This window comes from Oncorhynchus clarkii, unplaced genomic scaffold, assembly GCF_045791955.1.
Source record: "Oncorhynchus clarkii lewisi isolate Uvic-CL-2024 unplaced genomic scaffold, UVic_Ocla_1.0 unplaced_contig_11375_pilon_pilon, whole genome shotgun sequence".
Classification (NCBI taxonomy): Eukaryota; Metazoa; Chordata; class Actinopteri; order Salmoniformes; family Salmonidae; genus Oncorhynchus; species Oncorhynchus clarkii.
In genome coordinates this window covers 127,501-145,000 of record NW_027257983.1, presented here as the reverse complement: position 1 = coordinate 145,000, position 17,500 = coordinate 127,501, and the positions used below count along the sequence as shown (strand labels likewise).

Here is a 17,500-nt window from a genome sequence, read left to right as displayed (position 1 = left end):
TATATAGAGACTATAAATGACTGTTATATAGAGACTATAGATGACTGTTATCTAGCTGGACAGAGTAAGGTACTGGAATAAGGTACTCTGGTCAGATGACTGTTATCTAGAGACTATAGATGACTGTTATCTAGCTGGACAGAGTGAAGAGACTATAGATGACTGTTATCTAGAGACTATAGATGACTGTTATCTAGAGACTATAGATGACTGTTATCTAGAGACTATAATGACTGTTATCTAGAGACTATAAATGACTGTTATATAGAGACTATAGATGACTGTTATCTAGCTGGACAGAGTGAAGAGACTATAGATGACTGTTATCTAGAGACTATAGATGACTGTTATCTAGAGACTATAGATGACTGTTATCTAGAGACTATAGATGACTGTTATCTAGAGACTATAGATGACTGTTATCTAGCTGGACAGAGTAAGGTACTGGAATAAGGTACTCTGGTCAGATGACTGTTATCTAGAGACTATAGATGACTGTTATCTAGCTGGACAGAGTGAAGAGACCATAGATGACTGTTATCTAGAGACTATAGATGACTGTTATCTAGCTGGACAGAGTAAGGTACTGGAATAAGGTACTCTGGTCAGATGACTGTTATCTAGAGACTATAGATGACTGTTATCTAGCTGGACAGAGTAAGGTACTGGAATAAGGTACTCTGGTCAGATGACTGTTATCTAGAGACTATAGATGACTGTTATCTAGCTGGACAGAGTAAGGTACTCTGGTCAGATGACTGTTATCTAGAGACTATAGATGACTGTTATCTACCTGGACAGAGTAAGGTACTGGAATAAGGTACTCTGGTCAGATGACTGTTATCTAGAGACTATAGATGACTGTTATCTAGCTGGACAGAGTGAAGAGACCATAGATGACTGTTATCTAGAGACTATAGATGACTGTTATCTAGCTGGACAGAGTAAGGTACTGGAATAAGGTACTCTGGTCAGATGACTGTTATCTAGAGACTATAGATGACTGTTATCTAGCTGGACAGAGTAAGGTACTGGAATAAGGTACTCTGGTCAGATGACTGTTATCTAGAGACTATAGATGACAGTTATCTAGCTGGACAGAGTGAAGAGACTATAGATGACTGTTATCTAGAGACTATAGATGACTGTTATCTAGAGACTATAGATGACTGTTATCTAGAGACTATAGATGACTGTTATCTAGAGACTATAATGACTGTTATCTAGAGACTATAGATGACTGTTATCTAGAGACTATAGATGACTGTTATCTAGCTGGACAGAGTGAAGAGACTATAGATGACTGTTATCTAGAGACTATAGATGACTGTTATCTAGAGACTATAGATGACTGTTATCTAGAGACTATAAATGACTGTTATCTAGAGACTATAGATGACTGTTATCTAGCTGGACAGAGTAAGGTACTCTGGTCAGATGACTGTTATCTAGAGACTATAGATGACTGTTATCTAGCTGGACAGAGTGAAGAGACTATAGATGACTGTTATCTAGAGACTATAGATGACTGTTATCTAGAGACTATAGATGACTGTTATCTAGAGACTATAATGACTGTTATCTAGAGACTATAAATGACTGTTATATAGAGACTATAGATGACTGTTATCTAGCTGGACAGAGTGAAGAGACTATAGATGACTGTTATCTAGAGACTATAGATGACTGTTATCTAGAGACTATAGATGACTGTTATCTAGAGACTATAAATGACTGTTATCTAGAGACTATAGATGACTGTTATCTAGCTGGACAGAGTAAGGTACTCTGGTCAGATGACTGTTATCTAGAGACTATAGATGACTGTTATCTAGCTGGACAGAGTAAGGTACTGGAATAAGGTACTCTGGTCAGATGACTGTTATCTAGAGACTATAGATGACTGTTATCTAGCTGGACAGAGTAAGGTACTGGAATAAGGTACTCTGGTCAGATGACTGTTATCTAGAGACTATAGATGACTGTTATCTAGCTGGACAGAGTAAGGTACTGGAATAAGGTACTCTGGTCAGATGACTGTTATCTAGAGACTATAGATGACTGTTATCTAGCTGGACAGAGTAAGGTATTCTGGTCAGATGACTGTTATCTAGAGACTATAGATGACTGTTATCTAGCTGGACAGAGTAAGGTACTGGAATAAGGTACTCTGGTCAGATGACTGTTATCTAGAGACTATAGATGACTGTTATCTAGCTGGACAGAGTAAGGTACTCTGGTCAGATGACTGTTATCTAGAGACTATAGATGACTGTTATCTAGCTGGACAGAGTAAGGTACTGGAACAAGGTACTCTGGTCAGATGACTGTTATCTAGAGACTATAGATGACTGTTATCTAGCTGGACAGAGTAAGGTACTGGAATAAGGTACTCTGGTCAGATGACTGTTATCTAGAGACTATAGATGACTGTTATCTAGCTGGACAGAGTAAGGTACTCTGGTCAGATGACTGTTATCTAGAGACTATAGATGACTGTTATCTAGCTGGACAGAGTAAGGTACTGGAACAAGGTACTCTGGTCAGATGACTGTTATCTAGAGACTATAGATGACTGTTATCTAGCTGGACAGAGTAAGGTACTGGAATAAGGTACTCTGGTTAGATGACTGTTATCTAGAGACTATAGATGGCTGTTATCTAGCTGGACAGAGTAAGGTACTCTGGTCAGATGACTGTTATCTAGAGACTATAGATGACTGTTTTCTAGCTGGACAGAGTAAGGTACTGGAATAAGGTACTCTGGTCAGATGACTGTTATCTAGAGACTATAGATGGCTGTTATCTAGCTGGACAGAGTAAGGTACTCTGGTCAGATGACTGTTATCTAGAGACTATAGATGACTGTTATCTAGCTGGACAGAGTAAGGTACTGGAATAAGGTACTCTGGTCAGATGACTGTTATCTAGAGACTATAGATGACTGTTATCTAGCTGGACAGAGTAAGGTACTCTGGTCAGATGACTGTTATCTAGAGACTATAGATGACTGTTATCTAGCTGGACAGAGTAAGGTACTGGAATAAGGTACTCTGGTCAGATGACTGTTATCTAGAGACTATAGATGACTGTTATCTAGCTGGACAGAGTAAGGTACTGGAATAAGGTACTCTGGTCAGATGACTGTTATCTAGAGACTATAGATGACTGTTATCTAGCTGGACAGAGTAAGGTACTCTGGTCAGATGACTGTTATCTAGAGACTATAGATGACTGTTATCTAGCTGGACAGAGTAAGGTACTGGAATAAGGTACTCTGGTCAGATGACTGTTATCTAGAGACTATAGATGACTGTTATCTAGCTGGACAGAGTAAGGTACTGGAATAAGGTACTCTGGTCAGATGACTGTTATCTAGAGACTATAGATGACTGTTATCTAGCTGGACAGAGTAAGGTACTCTGGTCAGATGACTGTTATCTAGAGACTATAGATGACTGTTATCTAGCTGGACAGAGTAAGGTACTGGAATAAGGTACTCTGGTCAGATGACTGTTATCTAGAGACTATAGATGACTGTTATCTAGCTGGACAGAGTAAGGTACTCTGGTCAGATGACTGTTATCTAGAGACTATAGATGACTGTTATCTAGCTGGACAGAGTAAGGTACTGGAATAAGGTACTCTGGTTAGATGACTGTTATCTAGAGACTATAGATGGCTGTTATCTAGCTGGACAGAGTAAGGTACTCTGGTCAGATGACTGTTATCTAGAGACTATAGATGACTGTTTTCTAGCTGGACAGAGTAAGGTACTGGAATAAGGTACTCTGGTCAGATGACTGTTATCTAGAGACTATAGATGACTGTTATCTAGCTGGACAGAGTAAGGTACTCTGGTCAGATGACTGTTATCTAGAGACTATAGATGACTGTTATCTAGCTGGACAGAGTAAGGTACTGGAATAAGGTACTCTGGTCAGATGACTGTTATCTAGCTGGACAGAGTAAGGTACTGGAATAAGGTACTCTGGTCAGATGAGACTAAAATGTAGCTTTTTGACCATAAAATAAAAAAAGCTATGTGTGGCGCAAACCCAACACCTCTCATCACCCCGAGAACACCATCCCCACAGTGAAGCATGGTGGTGGCCGCATCATGCTGTTTTTCATCGGCAGGGACTGGGAAACTTGTCAGATTTGAAGGAATGATGGATGGTGCTAAATACAGGGACATTCTTGGGATGACTGTTATCTAGAGACCATAGATGACTGTTATCTAGAGACTATAGATGACTGTTATCTAGCTGGACAGAGTGAAGAGACTATAGATGACTGTTATCTAGAGACTATAGATGACTGTTATCTAGAGACTATAGATGACTGTTATCTAGAGACTATAGATGACTGTTATCTAGCTGGACAGAGTGAAGAGACTATAGATAACTGTTATCTAGAGACTATAGATGACTGTTATCTAGAGACTATAGATGACTGTTATCAGAGACTATAGATGACTGTTATCTAGCTGGACAGAGTGAAGAGACTATAGATGACTGTTATCTAGAGACCATAGATGACTGTTATCTAGAGACTATAGATGACTGTTATCTAGCTGGACAGAGTGAAGAGACTATAGATAACTGTTTTCTAGAGACTATAGATGACTGTTATCTAGAGACTATAGATGACTGTTATCTAGAGACTATAGATGACTGTTATCTAGCTGGACAGAGTGAAGAGACTATAGATAACTGTTATCTAGAGACTATAGATGACTGTTATCTAGAGACTATAGATGACTGTTATCAGAGACTATAGATGACTGTTATCTAGCTGGACAGAGTGAAGAGACTATAGATGACTGTTATCTAGAGACCATAGATGACTGTTATCTAGAGACTATAGATGACTGTTATCTAGCTGGACAGAGCGAAAATACTATAGATGACTGTTATCTAGCTGGACAGAGTGAAGAGACTATAGATGACTGTTATCTAGAGACTATAGATGACTGTTATCTAGAGACTATAGATGACTGTTATCTAGAGACTATAGATGACTGTTATCTAGCTGGACAGAGTGAAGAGACTATAGATAACTGTTATCTAGAGACTATAGATGACTGTTATCTAGAGACTATAGATGACTGTTATCTAGAGACTATAAATGACTGTTATCTAGAGACTATAGATGACCGTTATCTAGAGACTATAGATGACTGTTATCTAGATGGACAGCGTGAAGAGACTATAGATGACTGTTATCTAGAGACTATAGATGACTGTTATCTAGAGACTATAGATGACTGTTATCTAGATGGACAGCGTGAAGAGACTATAGATGACTGTTATCTAGAGACTATAGATGACTGTTATCAGAGACTATAGATGACTGTTATCTAGCTGGACAGAGTGAAGAGACTATAGATGACTGTTATCTAGAGACCATAGATGACTGTTATCTAGAGACTATAGATGACTGTTATCTAGCTGGACAGAGTGAAGAGACTATAGATAACTGTTTTCTAGAGACTATAGATGACTGTTATCTAGAGACTATAGATGACTGTTATCTAGAGACTATAGATGACTGTTATCTAGCTGGACAGAGTGAAGAGACTATAGATAACTGTTATCTAGAGACTATAGATGACTGTTATCTAGAGACTATAGATGACTGTTATCAGAGACTATAGATGACTGTTATCTAGCTGGACAGAGTGAAGAGACTATAGATGACTGTTATCTAGAGACCATAGATGACTGTTATCTAGAGACTATAGATGACTGTTATCTAGCTGGACAGAGCGAAAATACTATAGATGACTGTTATCTAGCTGGACAGAGTGAAGAGACTATAGATGACTGTTATCTAGAGACTATAGATGACTGTTATCTAGAGACTATAGATGACTGTTATCTAGAGACTATAGATGACTGTTATCTAGCTGGACAGAGTGAAGAGACTATCGATAACTGTTATCTAGAGACTATAGATGACTGTTATCTAGAGACTATAGATGACTGTTATCTAGAGACTATAAATGACTGTTATCTAGAGACTATAGATGACTGTTATCTAGAGACTATAGATGACTGTTATCTAGATGGACAGCGTGAAGAGACTATAGATGACTGTTATCTAGAGACTATAAATGACTGTTATCTAGAGACTATAGATGACTGTTATCTAGATGGACAGCGTGAAGAGACTATAGATGACTGTTATCTAGAGACTATAGATGACTGTTATCAGAGACTATAGATGACTGTTATCTAGCTGGACAGAGTGAAGAGACTATAGATGACTGTTATCTAGAGACCATAGATGACTGTTATCTAGAGACTATAGATGACTGTTATCTAGCTGGACAGAGTGAAGAGACTATAGATAACTGTTTTCTAGAGACTATAGATGACTGTTATCTAGAGACTATAGATGACTGTTATCTAGAGACTATAGATGACTGTTATCTAGCTGGACAGAGTGAAGAGACTATAGATAACTGTTATCTAGAGACTATAGATGACTGTTATCTAGAGACTATAGATGACTGTTATCAGAGACTATAGATGACTGTTATCTAGCTGGACAGAGTGAAGAGACTATAGATGACTGTTATCTAGAGACCATAGATGACTGTTATCTAGAGACTATAGATGACTGTTATCTAGCTGGACAGAGCGAAAATACTATAGATGACTGTTATCTAGCTGGACAGAGTGAAGAGACTATAGATGACTGTTATCTAGAGACTATAGATGACTGTTATCTAGAGACTATAGATGACTGTTATCTAGAGACTATAGATGACTGTTATCTAGCTGGACAGAGTGAAGAGACTATCGATAACTGTTATCTAGAGACTATAGATGACTGTTATCTAGAGACTATAGATGACTGTTATCTAGAGACTATAAATGACTGTTATCTAGAGACTATAGATGACTGTTATCTAGAGACTATAGATGACTGTTATCTAGATGGACAGCGTGAAGAGACTATAGATGACTGTTATCTAGAGACTATAAATGACTGTTATCTAGAGACTATAAATGACTGTTATCTAGCGACTATAGATGACTGTTATCTAGAGACTATAGATGACTGTTATCTAGAGACTGTTATCTAGCTGGACAGAGTGAAGAGACTATAAATGACTGTTATCTAGAGACTATAGATGACTGTTATCTAGAGACTATAGATGACTGTTATCTAGAGACTATAGATGACTGTTATCTAGCTGGACAGATTGAAGAGACTATAAATATAGATCCCATTATATTTTTCTATACAGTTTCCGTTTTGGTTTCAGTTATTTCAGTGTCGATAAAAGAAATAGATCAGCAAACCGCCCTCAGGCCTTTAATCCCAGCACTATCCCATGATGCATCAGTAGACAAGCCCCCTTTGTCGTGTTCTTCCCAGCAGGAAGTGAGGTAATAATTATTGACGGACAGGTCGATAATAGTCTCCCGTCCCGTCGTTAACCTCTCCTGGGACAGATTAAAGGAATGTCAATACGGACACAGCGTGCCGACACACCATTAGTTTCCCTATTAGAGTAGGTTATCTCTACAACCCACAACCACATCTCTATCATACTACTGAAACACAGAGTAGGTTATCTCTACAACCCACAACCACATCTCTATCATACTACTGAAACACAGAGTAGGTTATCTCTACAATCCACAACCACATCTCTATCATACTGAAACACAGAGTAGGTTATCTCTACAACCCACAACCACATCTCTATCATACTACTGAAACACAGAGTAGGTTATCTCTACAATCCACAACCACGTCTCTATCATACTGAAACACAGAGTAGGCTATCTCTACAATCCACAACCACATCTCTATCATACTGAAACACAGAGTAGGTTATCTCTACAACCCACAACCACATCTCTATCATACTACTGAAACACAGAGTAGGTTATCTCTACAACCCACAACCACATCTCTATCATACTGAAACACAGAGTAGGCTATCTCTACAATCCACAACCACATCTCTATCATACTGAAACACAGAGTAGGTTATCTCTACAATCCACAACCACATCTCTATCATACTGAAACACAGAGTAGGTTATCTCTACAACCCACAACCACATCTCTACCATATTGAAAAACAAAGTAGATTATCTTTACAATCCACAACCACATCTCTATCATACTAAAACACAGAGTAGGTTATCTCTACAATCCACAACCACATCTATCACATATCTATCATACTGAAACACAGAGTAGGTTATCTCTACAACCCACAACCACATCTCTATCATACTGAAACACAGAGTAGGTTATCTCTACAATCCACAACCACATCTATCACATATCTATCATACTGAAACACAGAGTAGGTTATCTCTACAACCCTCAACCACATGTCTATCATACTGAAACACAGAGTAGGTTATCTCTAAAACCCTCAACCACGTGTCTATCATACTGGTACACAGAGTAGGTTATCTCTACAACCCACAACCACATCTCTATCATACTGAAACACAGAGTAGGTTATCTCTACAATCCACAACCACATTTCTATCATACTACTGAAATCACATGTCTATCGTACTACTGAAATCACATGTCTATCATACTACTGAAACACAGAGTAGGTTATCTCTACAACCCACAACCACATATCTATCATACTGAAACACAGAGTAGGTTATCTCTACAACCCACAACCACATATCTATCATACTGAAACACAGAGTAGGTTATCTCTACAACCCACAAACACATCTATCACAAATCTATCATACTGAAACACAGAGTAGGTTATCTCTACAACCCTCAACCACATCTCTATCATACTGAAACACAGAGTAGGTTATCTCTACAACCCAGAACCACATCTAGACAACACGGTGAACAATTTTCTGATGTGCCCTTGAGCAAGGCAATGAACCGTAATTTGCTCCAGGGGCACAGTACTACTATGGCTGGCCTTGTAAAATAACACGTTTCACTGCATCTGCCCGGTGTACGTGACAATACCTCAATCTGCTGCGGCGAGAAGAGGTCCCCTCTCATCTGCTTCCTCAGGAAATCCCGCCCTCCTGGACCATGGCCATTGGCTAGAGGAGACTCCTGGAGGGCTGTGGAGAGAGAGAGAGAGGTTAGAAAGAGAGACAGAGAGAGAGACATAGAGACAGAGACAGAGAGAGAGACACACAGAGAGAGACACACAGAGAGACACACAGAGAGACACAGACAGAGACAGAGAGACAGAGAGAGAGAGAGAGAGAGAGAGAGAGAGAGAGTGGTTTTTCACTAGTCTAGTGTGTGTCCATGTGTGAGCTGTGGTCAGCAGTAGCGATTGGCCGGTTCAAGCTTCTAAACGAGACAATTATCAGAACTCTGAAGACTGTCCGTCCCAAATGATTAGATGGAGAGAACGAAAGAACAGCAGAAGAAAGGGGAGGGGGTGAAAACCCCTGAGTTATAGAGCCAATTCACTGTTTCTAAAACGTTGCTGAGAACCTATTTTAGTCCTGGGGTCACAGCCGTGTGTGTGTAGGTGTGTGTGTGTCTGTGATGACAGCCATCCCAAAATATGTTTTCATTTGTGGGGGAGAGAGAAGAGAGGGTGGAGATGGAGAGGGAGAGGGTGGAGATGGATAGGGGGAGATGGAGGGGGGGGGGGGGGGGGGGGGGGAGATGGAGGGAAGGAGGAGGAGAGGGAGAGGGGGGAGATGGAGAGAAGGAGGAGGAGAGGGAGAGGGGAGGATGGAGAGGGAGAGGGAGGAGGGGGAAGATGGAGAGAAGGAGGAGGAGAGGGAGAGGGGGGAGATGGAGAGTGAGAGGGGGGAGATGGAGAGGGAGAGGGAGGAGGGGGAAGATGGAGGGAAGGAGAAGGAGAGGGAGAGGGGGGAGATGGAGAGGGAGAGGGGGAAGATGGAGAGGGAGGAGATGGAGAGGGGGAGGAGAGGGAGAAGAGGGAGAGGGAGAGATGGAGATGGAGGAGAGGGAGAGGGGGAGATGTAAAGGGAGGAGAGGGAGAGGGGGAGATGGAGAGGGAGGAGTGGGAGAGGGGGAGATGGAGAGGGAGAAGAGGGAGAGGGAGAGATGGAGATGGAGGAGATGGAGGAGAGTGAGAGGGGGAGATGGAGAGGGAGGAGAGGGAGAGGGGGAGATGGAGAGGGAGGAGTGGGAGAGGGGGAGATGGAGAGGGAGAGGGGGAGATGGGGAGAGAGAGCAGTGGGAGAGGGGGAGATGGAGAGGGGGAGATGGAGAGGGAGGAGTGGGAGAGGGGGAGATGGAGAGGGAGAGGGGGAGATGGGGAGAGAGAGCAGTGGGAGAGGGGGAGATGGAGAGGGGGAGATGGAGAGGGAGGAGGGGGAAGATGGGGGAGGAGAGGGAGAGGGGGGAAGAGGGAGGGGAGGGGAGGGAGAGGGGAGTTTGAAAGGAGTAAGGATAGAGAGATAAGTCATAAGAAAAGAGAGTGTGTACGATAACAGTCCTCTATAAATCATCATTTTCCAATTCACATTCAAATACACACACACACACACACACACACACACACACACACACACACACACTGTATTCTGTAGCTTGTTGACAGATACAGTAGGTCTTTACAGTCCTCATTCTCACTATAACAAGCACACGTCTTGATAATAATGTCTCTCTCTCTCTCTCTCACCCTCCTCTCAGTGAGCGTATGATCCGGGTCCCTGGTGACAGACCAATCAGCGCTGAGATAAAGGCGATGATGCTTTAGCCGGGTAACCCACGGCGACCCACTTAATCCCTTGCGGCCGCCAGTCCTGATGGAATTCAATTGATCAATCATGTCTCTCTGATAGCACCATCTCTACTGGCTTATTGCTTTCTCTATGGCCCTGTCAAAGACACACACACACACACACACACACTGTACTTTTACTCGTACGCACACACACACACACACACACACACACTTTCAAAGACTGACCCCAGTCAGTCAGGACAGAGGACCAGAAACAGAGAGAAAGAGGGAGATTGGACCGCTGATTGGACTCTCTATGAGAGAAAGACAGAGAGAGAGAGAGAGAGAGAGAGAGAGAGAGACAGAGAGAGAGAGAGAGAGAGAGAGAGAGACAGAGAGAGAGACAGAGAGAGAGAGAGAGAGAGAGGAGAGAGAGAGAGAGAGAGGGGAGAGATAAGTCAGAGAGCGAGACAGAGAGAGAGAGAGAGAGAGAGAGAGACAGAGAGAGAGAGGAGAGAGAGAGAGAGAGAGGGGAGAGATAAGTCAGAGAGCGAGACAGAGAGAGAGAGAGAGGGAGAGAGAGACAGAGAGAGAGAGAGAGAGACAGAGAGACAGAGAGAGAGAGGGGAGAGAGGGAGAGAGAGAGAGAGAGAGAGACAGAGAGAGACAGAGACAGAGAGAGAGAGAGAGAGAGAGAGAGAGAGAGACAGAGAGAGACAGAGGGAGAGAGAGACAGAGACAGAGAGAGAGAGAGAGAGAGAGAGAGAGAGACAGAGAGAGAGAGAGGTAGAGGGTTAATGTTTAGGGTTACTGTAACAGTTAATGTTTAGCGATCACTGCAATTGAACACACGACCCCTGTCCACAACACCCTAGCAACCCTAAGCCATCCCGTACACAACACCCTAGCAACCCCAAGCCATCCCGTACACAACACCCTAGCAACCCCAAGCCATCCTGTCCACAACTCCCTAGCAACCATAAACTATCCCGTCCCCAACACCTCTAGCAACCCCAAGCCACCCTGTCCACAACACCATAGCAACCACAAGCCATCCTGTCCCCAACACCCTTAACAACTCGAAGCCACCCTGTCCACAACACCATAGCAACCCCAAGCTATCCTGTCCCCAACACCCTTAGCAACTCCAAGCCACCCTGTCCACAACACCCTAGCAACCCCAAGCTATCCTGTCCAAAACACTCTAGCAACCCCCAAGCTATCCTGTCCACAACACCCCTAGCAACCCCAAGCCATCCCGTCCACAACACCCCTAGCAACCCCAAGCTATCCTCGTCCACATCACCCCTAGCAACCCCAAGCCATCCCGTCCCCAACACCCCTAGCAACCCCAAGCCATCCTGTCCCCAGCACCCTTAGCAACTCCAAGCTATCCTGTCCACAACACCCTAGCAACCCCAAGCCATCCTGTCCCCAACACCCTTAGCAACCCCAAGCCATCCTGTCCCCAACACCCTTAGCAACTCCAAGCCACCCTGTCCACAACACCCTAGCAACCCCAAGCTATCCTGTCCACAACACCCTAGCAACCCCAAGCCATCCTGTCCCCAACACCCTTAACAACTCGAAGCCACCCTGTCCACAACACCATAGCAACCCCAAGCCATCCTGTCCCCAACACCCTTAGCAACTCCAAGCCACCCTGTCCACAACACCCTAGCAACCCCAAGCTATCCTGTCCACAACACCCTAGCAACCCCAAGCTATCCTCGTCCACATCACCCCTAGCAACCCCAAGCCACCCTGTCCACAACACCCCTAGCAACCCCAAGCCATCCTGTCCACAACCCCCCTAGCAACCCCAAGCCATCCTGTCCAAAACACCCCTAGCAACCCCAAGCCATCCTGTCCACAACCCCCCTAGCAACCACAAGCCATCCTGTCCCCAACACCCTTAGCAACTCCAAGCCACCCTGTCCACAACACCCTAGCAAACCCAAGCTATCCTGTCCACAACACCCTAGCAACCCCAAGCCATCCTGTCCCCAACACCCTTAGCAACTCCAAGCCACCCTGTCCACAACACCCTAGCAACCCCAAGCTATCCTGTCCACAACACCCTAGCAACCCCAAGCTATCCTCGTCCACATCACCCCTAGCAACCCCAAGCCACCCTGTCCACAACCCCCCTAGCAACCCCAAGCCATCCTGTCCAAAACCCCCCTAGCAACCCCAATGGTGTCATTGTGTCTGTGGTAAAAGAAACGGGTTAAATCCTATTCACCGTCTGACACACACACACACATACACACACACACACATACACACACACACACACACACACACACACACACACACGCACACGCACACACGCACACACACACACGCACACGCGCACACACGCACACACACACACGCACACACACACACACACACACACACAAAACCATCCAGCCTCATCCTGGTCCAACAATGAACCACATTGTTCTCTCCTTTCTGCCTTATCCCTCTCTTCCTGTCTCCCTCTGACTCCATCCCGCTCTTCCTGTCTCCATCTGACTCCATCCCTCTCTTCCTGTCTCCATCTGACTCCATCCCTCTCTTCCTGTCTCCATCTGACTCCATCCCTCTCTTCCTGTCTCCATCTGACTCCATCCCTCTCTTCCTGTCTCCCTCTGACTCCATCCCTCTCTTCCTGTCTCCCTCTGACTCCATCCCTCTCTTCCTATCTCCCTCTGACTCCATCCCTCTCTTCCTGTCTCTCTTCCTGTCTCCCTCTGACTCCATCCCTCTCTTCCTGTCTCTCTTCCTGTCTCCCTCTGACTCCATCCCTCTCTTCCTGTCTCTTCCTGTCTCCCTCTGACTACATCCCTCTCTTCCTGTCTCCCTCTGACTCCATCCCTCTCTTCCTGTCTCCCTCTGACTCCATCCCTCTCTTCCTGTCTCCCTCTGACTCCATTCCTCTCTTCCTGTCTCCCTCTGACTACATCCCTCTCTTCCTGTCTCCCTTCCTGTCTCCCTTCCTGACTCCATCCCTCTCTTCCTGTCTCTCTCTGACTCCATCCCTCTCTTCCTGTCTTCCTCTGACTCCATCCCTCTCTTCCTGTCTCTCTTCCTGTCTCCCTTCCTGTCTCCCTCTGACTTCAATTTGCTGACTTTGTGGCCGTGCCAGCTAGTGACCACAGAGCTGCCTCCAGAACGACACGTGAGATGAGTTACGATACACCTCCCCCCTTCTCTCTCTTCAGACCCTGGAAACAGTTTTCTAAGAAGATAAATAAGGGTTGAATAGGGATGACTGTGTGTGTGTGTGTGTGTGTGTGTGTGTGTGTGTGTGTGTGTGTGTGTGTGTGTGTGTGTGTGTGTGTGTGTGTGTGTGTGTGTGTGTGTGTGTGTGTGTGTGTGTGTGTGTGTGTGTGTGTGTGTGTGTGTGAGTGAGTGAGTGAGTGAGTGAGTGAGTGAGTGAGTGTGTGTGTACGTGCGAGTGTGCGAGTGAGTGAGTGTGTACGTGCGAGTGTGTGTGATAACTACTGTGGATCTCTTCGTACTTGACATAGATTAACATACTGATAAGACAAGGGTCTAAACTCTGACCCCCTGCTCCAGATGAACTCTGACTCCCCCTGCTCCAGATTAACTCTGACCCCCTGCTCCAGATGAACTCTGACCCCTCCCTGCTCCAGATTAACTCTGACCCCTCCCTGCTCCAGATTAACTCTGACCCCCCCTGCTCCAGATGAACTCTGACCACCCCTGCTTCAGATGAACTCTGACCCCCTGCTCCAGCCCAGTGTGTACGTCTGCCCCCTAAACCCCTTAGATCAAAGAGAGAGAGGAACTGAACAATACCCCCTCCCAGAGGAACTGAACTCTAACCCCCTCCCAGAGGAACTGAACCCTGAAAAGCAGACCTACCCCCCTCCCAGAGGAGCTGAACCCTACCCCCCTCCCAGAGGAGCTGAACCCTACCCCCCTCCCAGAGGAACTGAACCCTATCCCCCTCCCAGAGGAACTGAACCCTACCCCCCTCCCAGAGGACCTGAACCCTACCCCCCTCCCAGAGGAACTGAACCCTGAAAAACAGACCTACCCCCCTCCCATGAGGAACTGAACCCTAACCCCCTCCCAGAGGAACTGAACCCTGAAAAACAGACCTACCCCCCTCCCAGAGGAACTGAACCCTGAAAAACAGACCTACCCCCCTCCCAGAGGAGCTGAACCCTACCCCCCTCCCAGAGGAACTGAACCCTGAAAAACAGACCTACCCCCCCTCCCAGAGGAACTGAACCCTACCCCCCTCCCAGAGGAACTGAACCCTGAAAAACAGACCTACCCCCCTCCCAGAGGAACTGAACCCTGAAAAACAGACCTACCCCCCTCCCAGAGGAACTGAACCCTGAAAAACAGACCTACCCCCCTCCCAGAGGAACTGAACCCTGAAAAACAGACCTACCCCCCTCCCAGAGGAACTGAACCCTGAAAAACAGACCTACCCCCCTCCCAGAGGAACTGAACCCTACCCCCCTCCCAGAGGAACTGAACCCTATCCATTAACCTCAACAAATATCATGTTTCAGAAGTCAAGGACAGACACACCCCTGTTTAGGGGAGAGACCAGGATACACACCCCTGTGTAGGGGAGAGACCAGGATACACACCCCTGTGTAGGGGGGAGACCAGGATACACACCCCTGTGTAGGGGGAGAGACCAGGATACACACCCCTGTGTAGGGGTGAGACCAGGATACACACCCCTGTGTAGGGGGAGAGACCAGGATACACACCCCTGTGTAGGGGAGAGACCAGGATACACACCCCTGTGTAGGGGGAGAGAGACCAGGATACACACCCCTGTGTAGGGGGAGAGACCAGGATACACACCCCTGTGTAGGGGGAGAGACCAGGATACACACCCCTGTGTAGGGGGAGAGACCAGGATACACACCCCTGTGTAGGGGGAGAGACCAGGATACACACCCCTGTGTAGGGGGGGGGGAGACCAGGATACACACCCCTGTGTAGGGGGAGAAAAGAGAGTTAGACACAATAGTGTCCTTTAGGCCCCACAAGTCAAGTTCTCCCATAGTCCTCCTCTCCTCTCCATTCACACCGACTTCCTCCGATCCATTCATCCCGACTTCCCCCTCCCCTAGTCAGTTGTACAACTGAATGCATTCTGAATGAGAGAGGTGCGGGGGGGTCGAGGGGGGGGGGGGCTGCCTTAATCCACTTCCATGTCATCGGCGGCCGGGGAGCCGTTGTTGTTGGGGGCAGAATGACAGATTTGTATCTTGTCGGCTCGGGATTCGATCCAGCAACCTTTCGGTTCCAGGCTACCTGCCACCCAAGTAGGCTTGGGTTTTTTGTTAGGGTGTTGTGGACGGGGATGGTGGATGAGCTCCGAGGGTCACGTGTTCAATCCCCAGTGTTAGAGACTCGTTTTTCATTTGCAACCCTATCCCAGACCTTAACCCTTACCTTAACCAATCACAACCCTATCCCAAACCTTAACCCTTACCTTAACCAATCACAACCCTTACCTTAACCAATCATAACCCTATCCCAAACCTTAACCCTTACCTTAACCAATCACAACCCTTACCTTAACCAATCATAACCATATCCCAAACCTTAACCCTTACCTTAACCAATCACAACCCTATCCCAAACCTTAACCCTTACCTTAACCAATCACAACCCTTACCTTAACCAATCACAACCCTATCCCAAACCTTAACCCTTACCTTAACCAATCACAACCCTTACCTTAACCAATCATAACCCTATCCCAGACCTTAACCAATCATAACCCTATCCCAGACCTTAACCCTTACCTTAACCAATCACAACCCTTACCTTAACCAATCATAACCCTATCCCAGACCTTAACCAATCATAACCCTATCCCAGACCTTAACCAATCACAACCCTATCCCAGACCTTAACCCTTACCTTAACCAATCACAACCCTATCCCAGACCTTAACCCTTACCTTAACCAATCATAACCCTTACCTTAACCAATCACAACCCTATCCCAGACCTTAACCAATCACAACCCTATCCCAAACCTTAACCCTTACCTTAACCATTCATAACCCTATCCCAGACCTTAACCAATCATAACCCTGTCCCAGACCTTAACCCTTACCTTAACCAATCACAACCCTATCCCAGACCTTAACCCTTACCTTAACCAATCAGAATGATTGCCTAAATTTAACCAGCTGTGAGGTGTCTAACAACTTTGAAAAAAACGCTGTGTGGAGAAACGTCAGAATGTGAAGTCAAATTAGCTGCGAGATCTTGTTGTCTTTTTGGCATGCTGTTTCCCCTGTCGTGATTTTACTGTGTGTCTGAGGCTATTAGGCAGTGTGTGTGTGTGTGTGTGTGTGTGTGTGTGTGTGTGTGTGTGTGTGTGTGTGTGTGTGTGTGTGAGGCCACAGCGGGGGCTAGGCTAATTGTCGCTGTGATTAGCAGAGCTGTTAATGAGAGAATGGAACAGACCGCTGAGACGCTGTCATAGAACTATAATGACTAGAATGGACATAGACTATAACGAGTACAACGGACATAGAAATACGATTAATAGAATGGACATAGACTATAACGAGTACAACGGACATAGAAATACGATTAATAGAATGGAGATAGACTATAACGAGTACAACGGACATAGAAATACGATTAATAGAATGGACATAGACTATAACGAGTACAACGAACATAGAAATACGATTAATAGAATGGACATAGACTATAACGAGTACAACGAACATAGAACTATAATTAATAGAATGGACATAGACTATAACGAGTACAACGGACATAGAAATACGATTAATAGAATGGACAT

The 17,500-nt window shown here is 45.2% G+C and overlaps 1 protein-coding gene across 2 annotated transcripts in view; it reads right to left on the bottom strand.

Annotated features, from left to right (window-relative positions):
- Positions 1-17,500, bottom strand: part of LOC139394397 (paired box protein Pax-5-like) — a 124,297-nt gene that overhangs the window by 33,432 nt on the left and 73,365 nt on the right. For both annotated transcript variants that reach the window (XM_071142451.1, XM_071142452.1), the window contains exon 6: positions 8,989-9,089. In XM_071142451.1, coding sequence (XP_070998552.1) covers positions 8,989-9,089 — 101 coding nt within the window. The remainder of the gene's footprint in view (positions 1-8,988; positions 9,090-17,500) is intronic.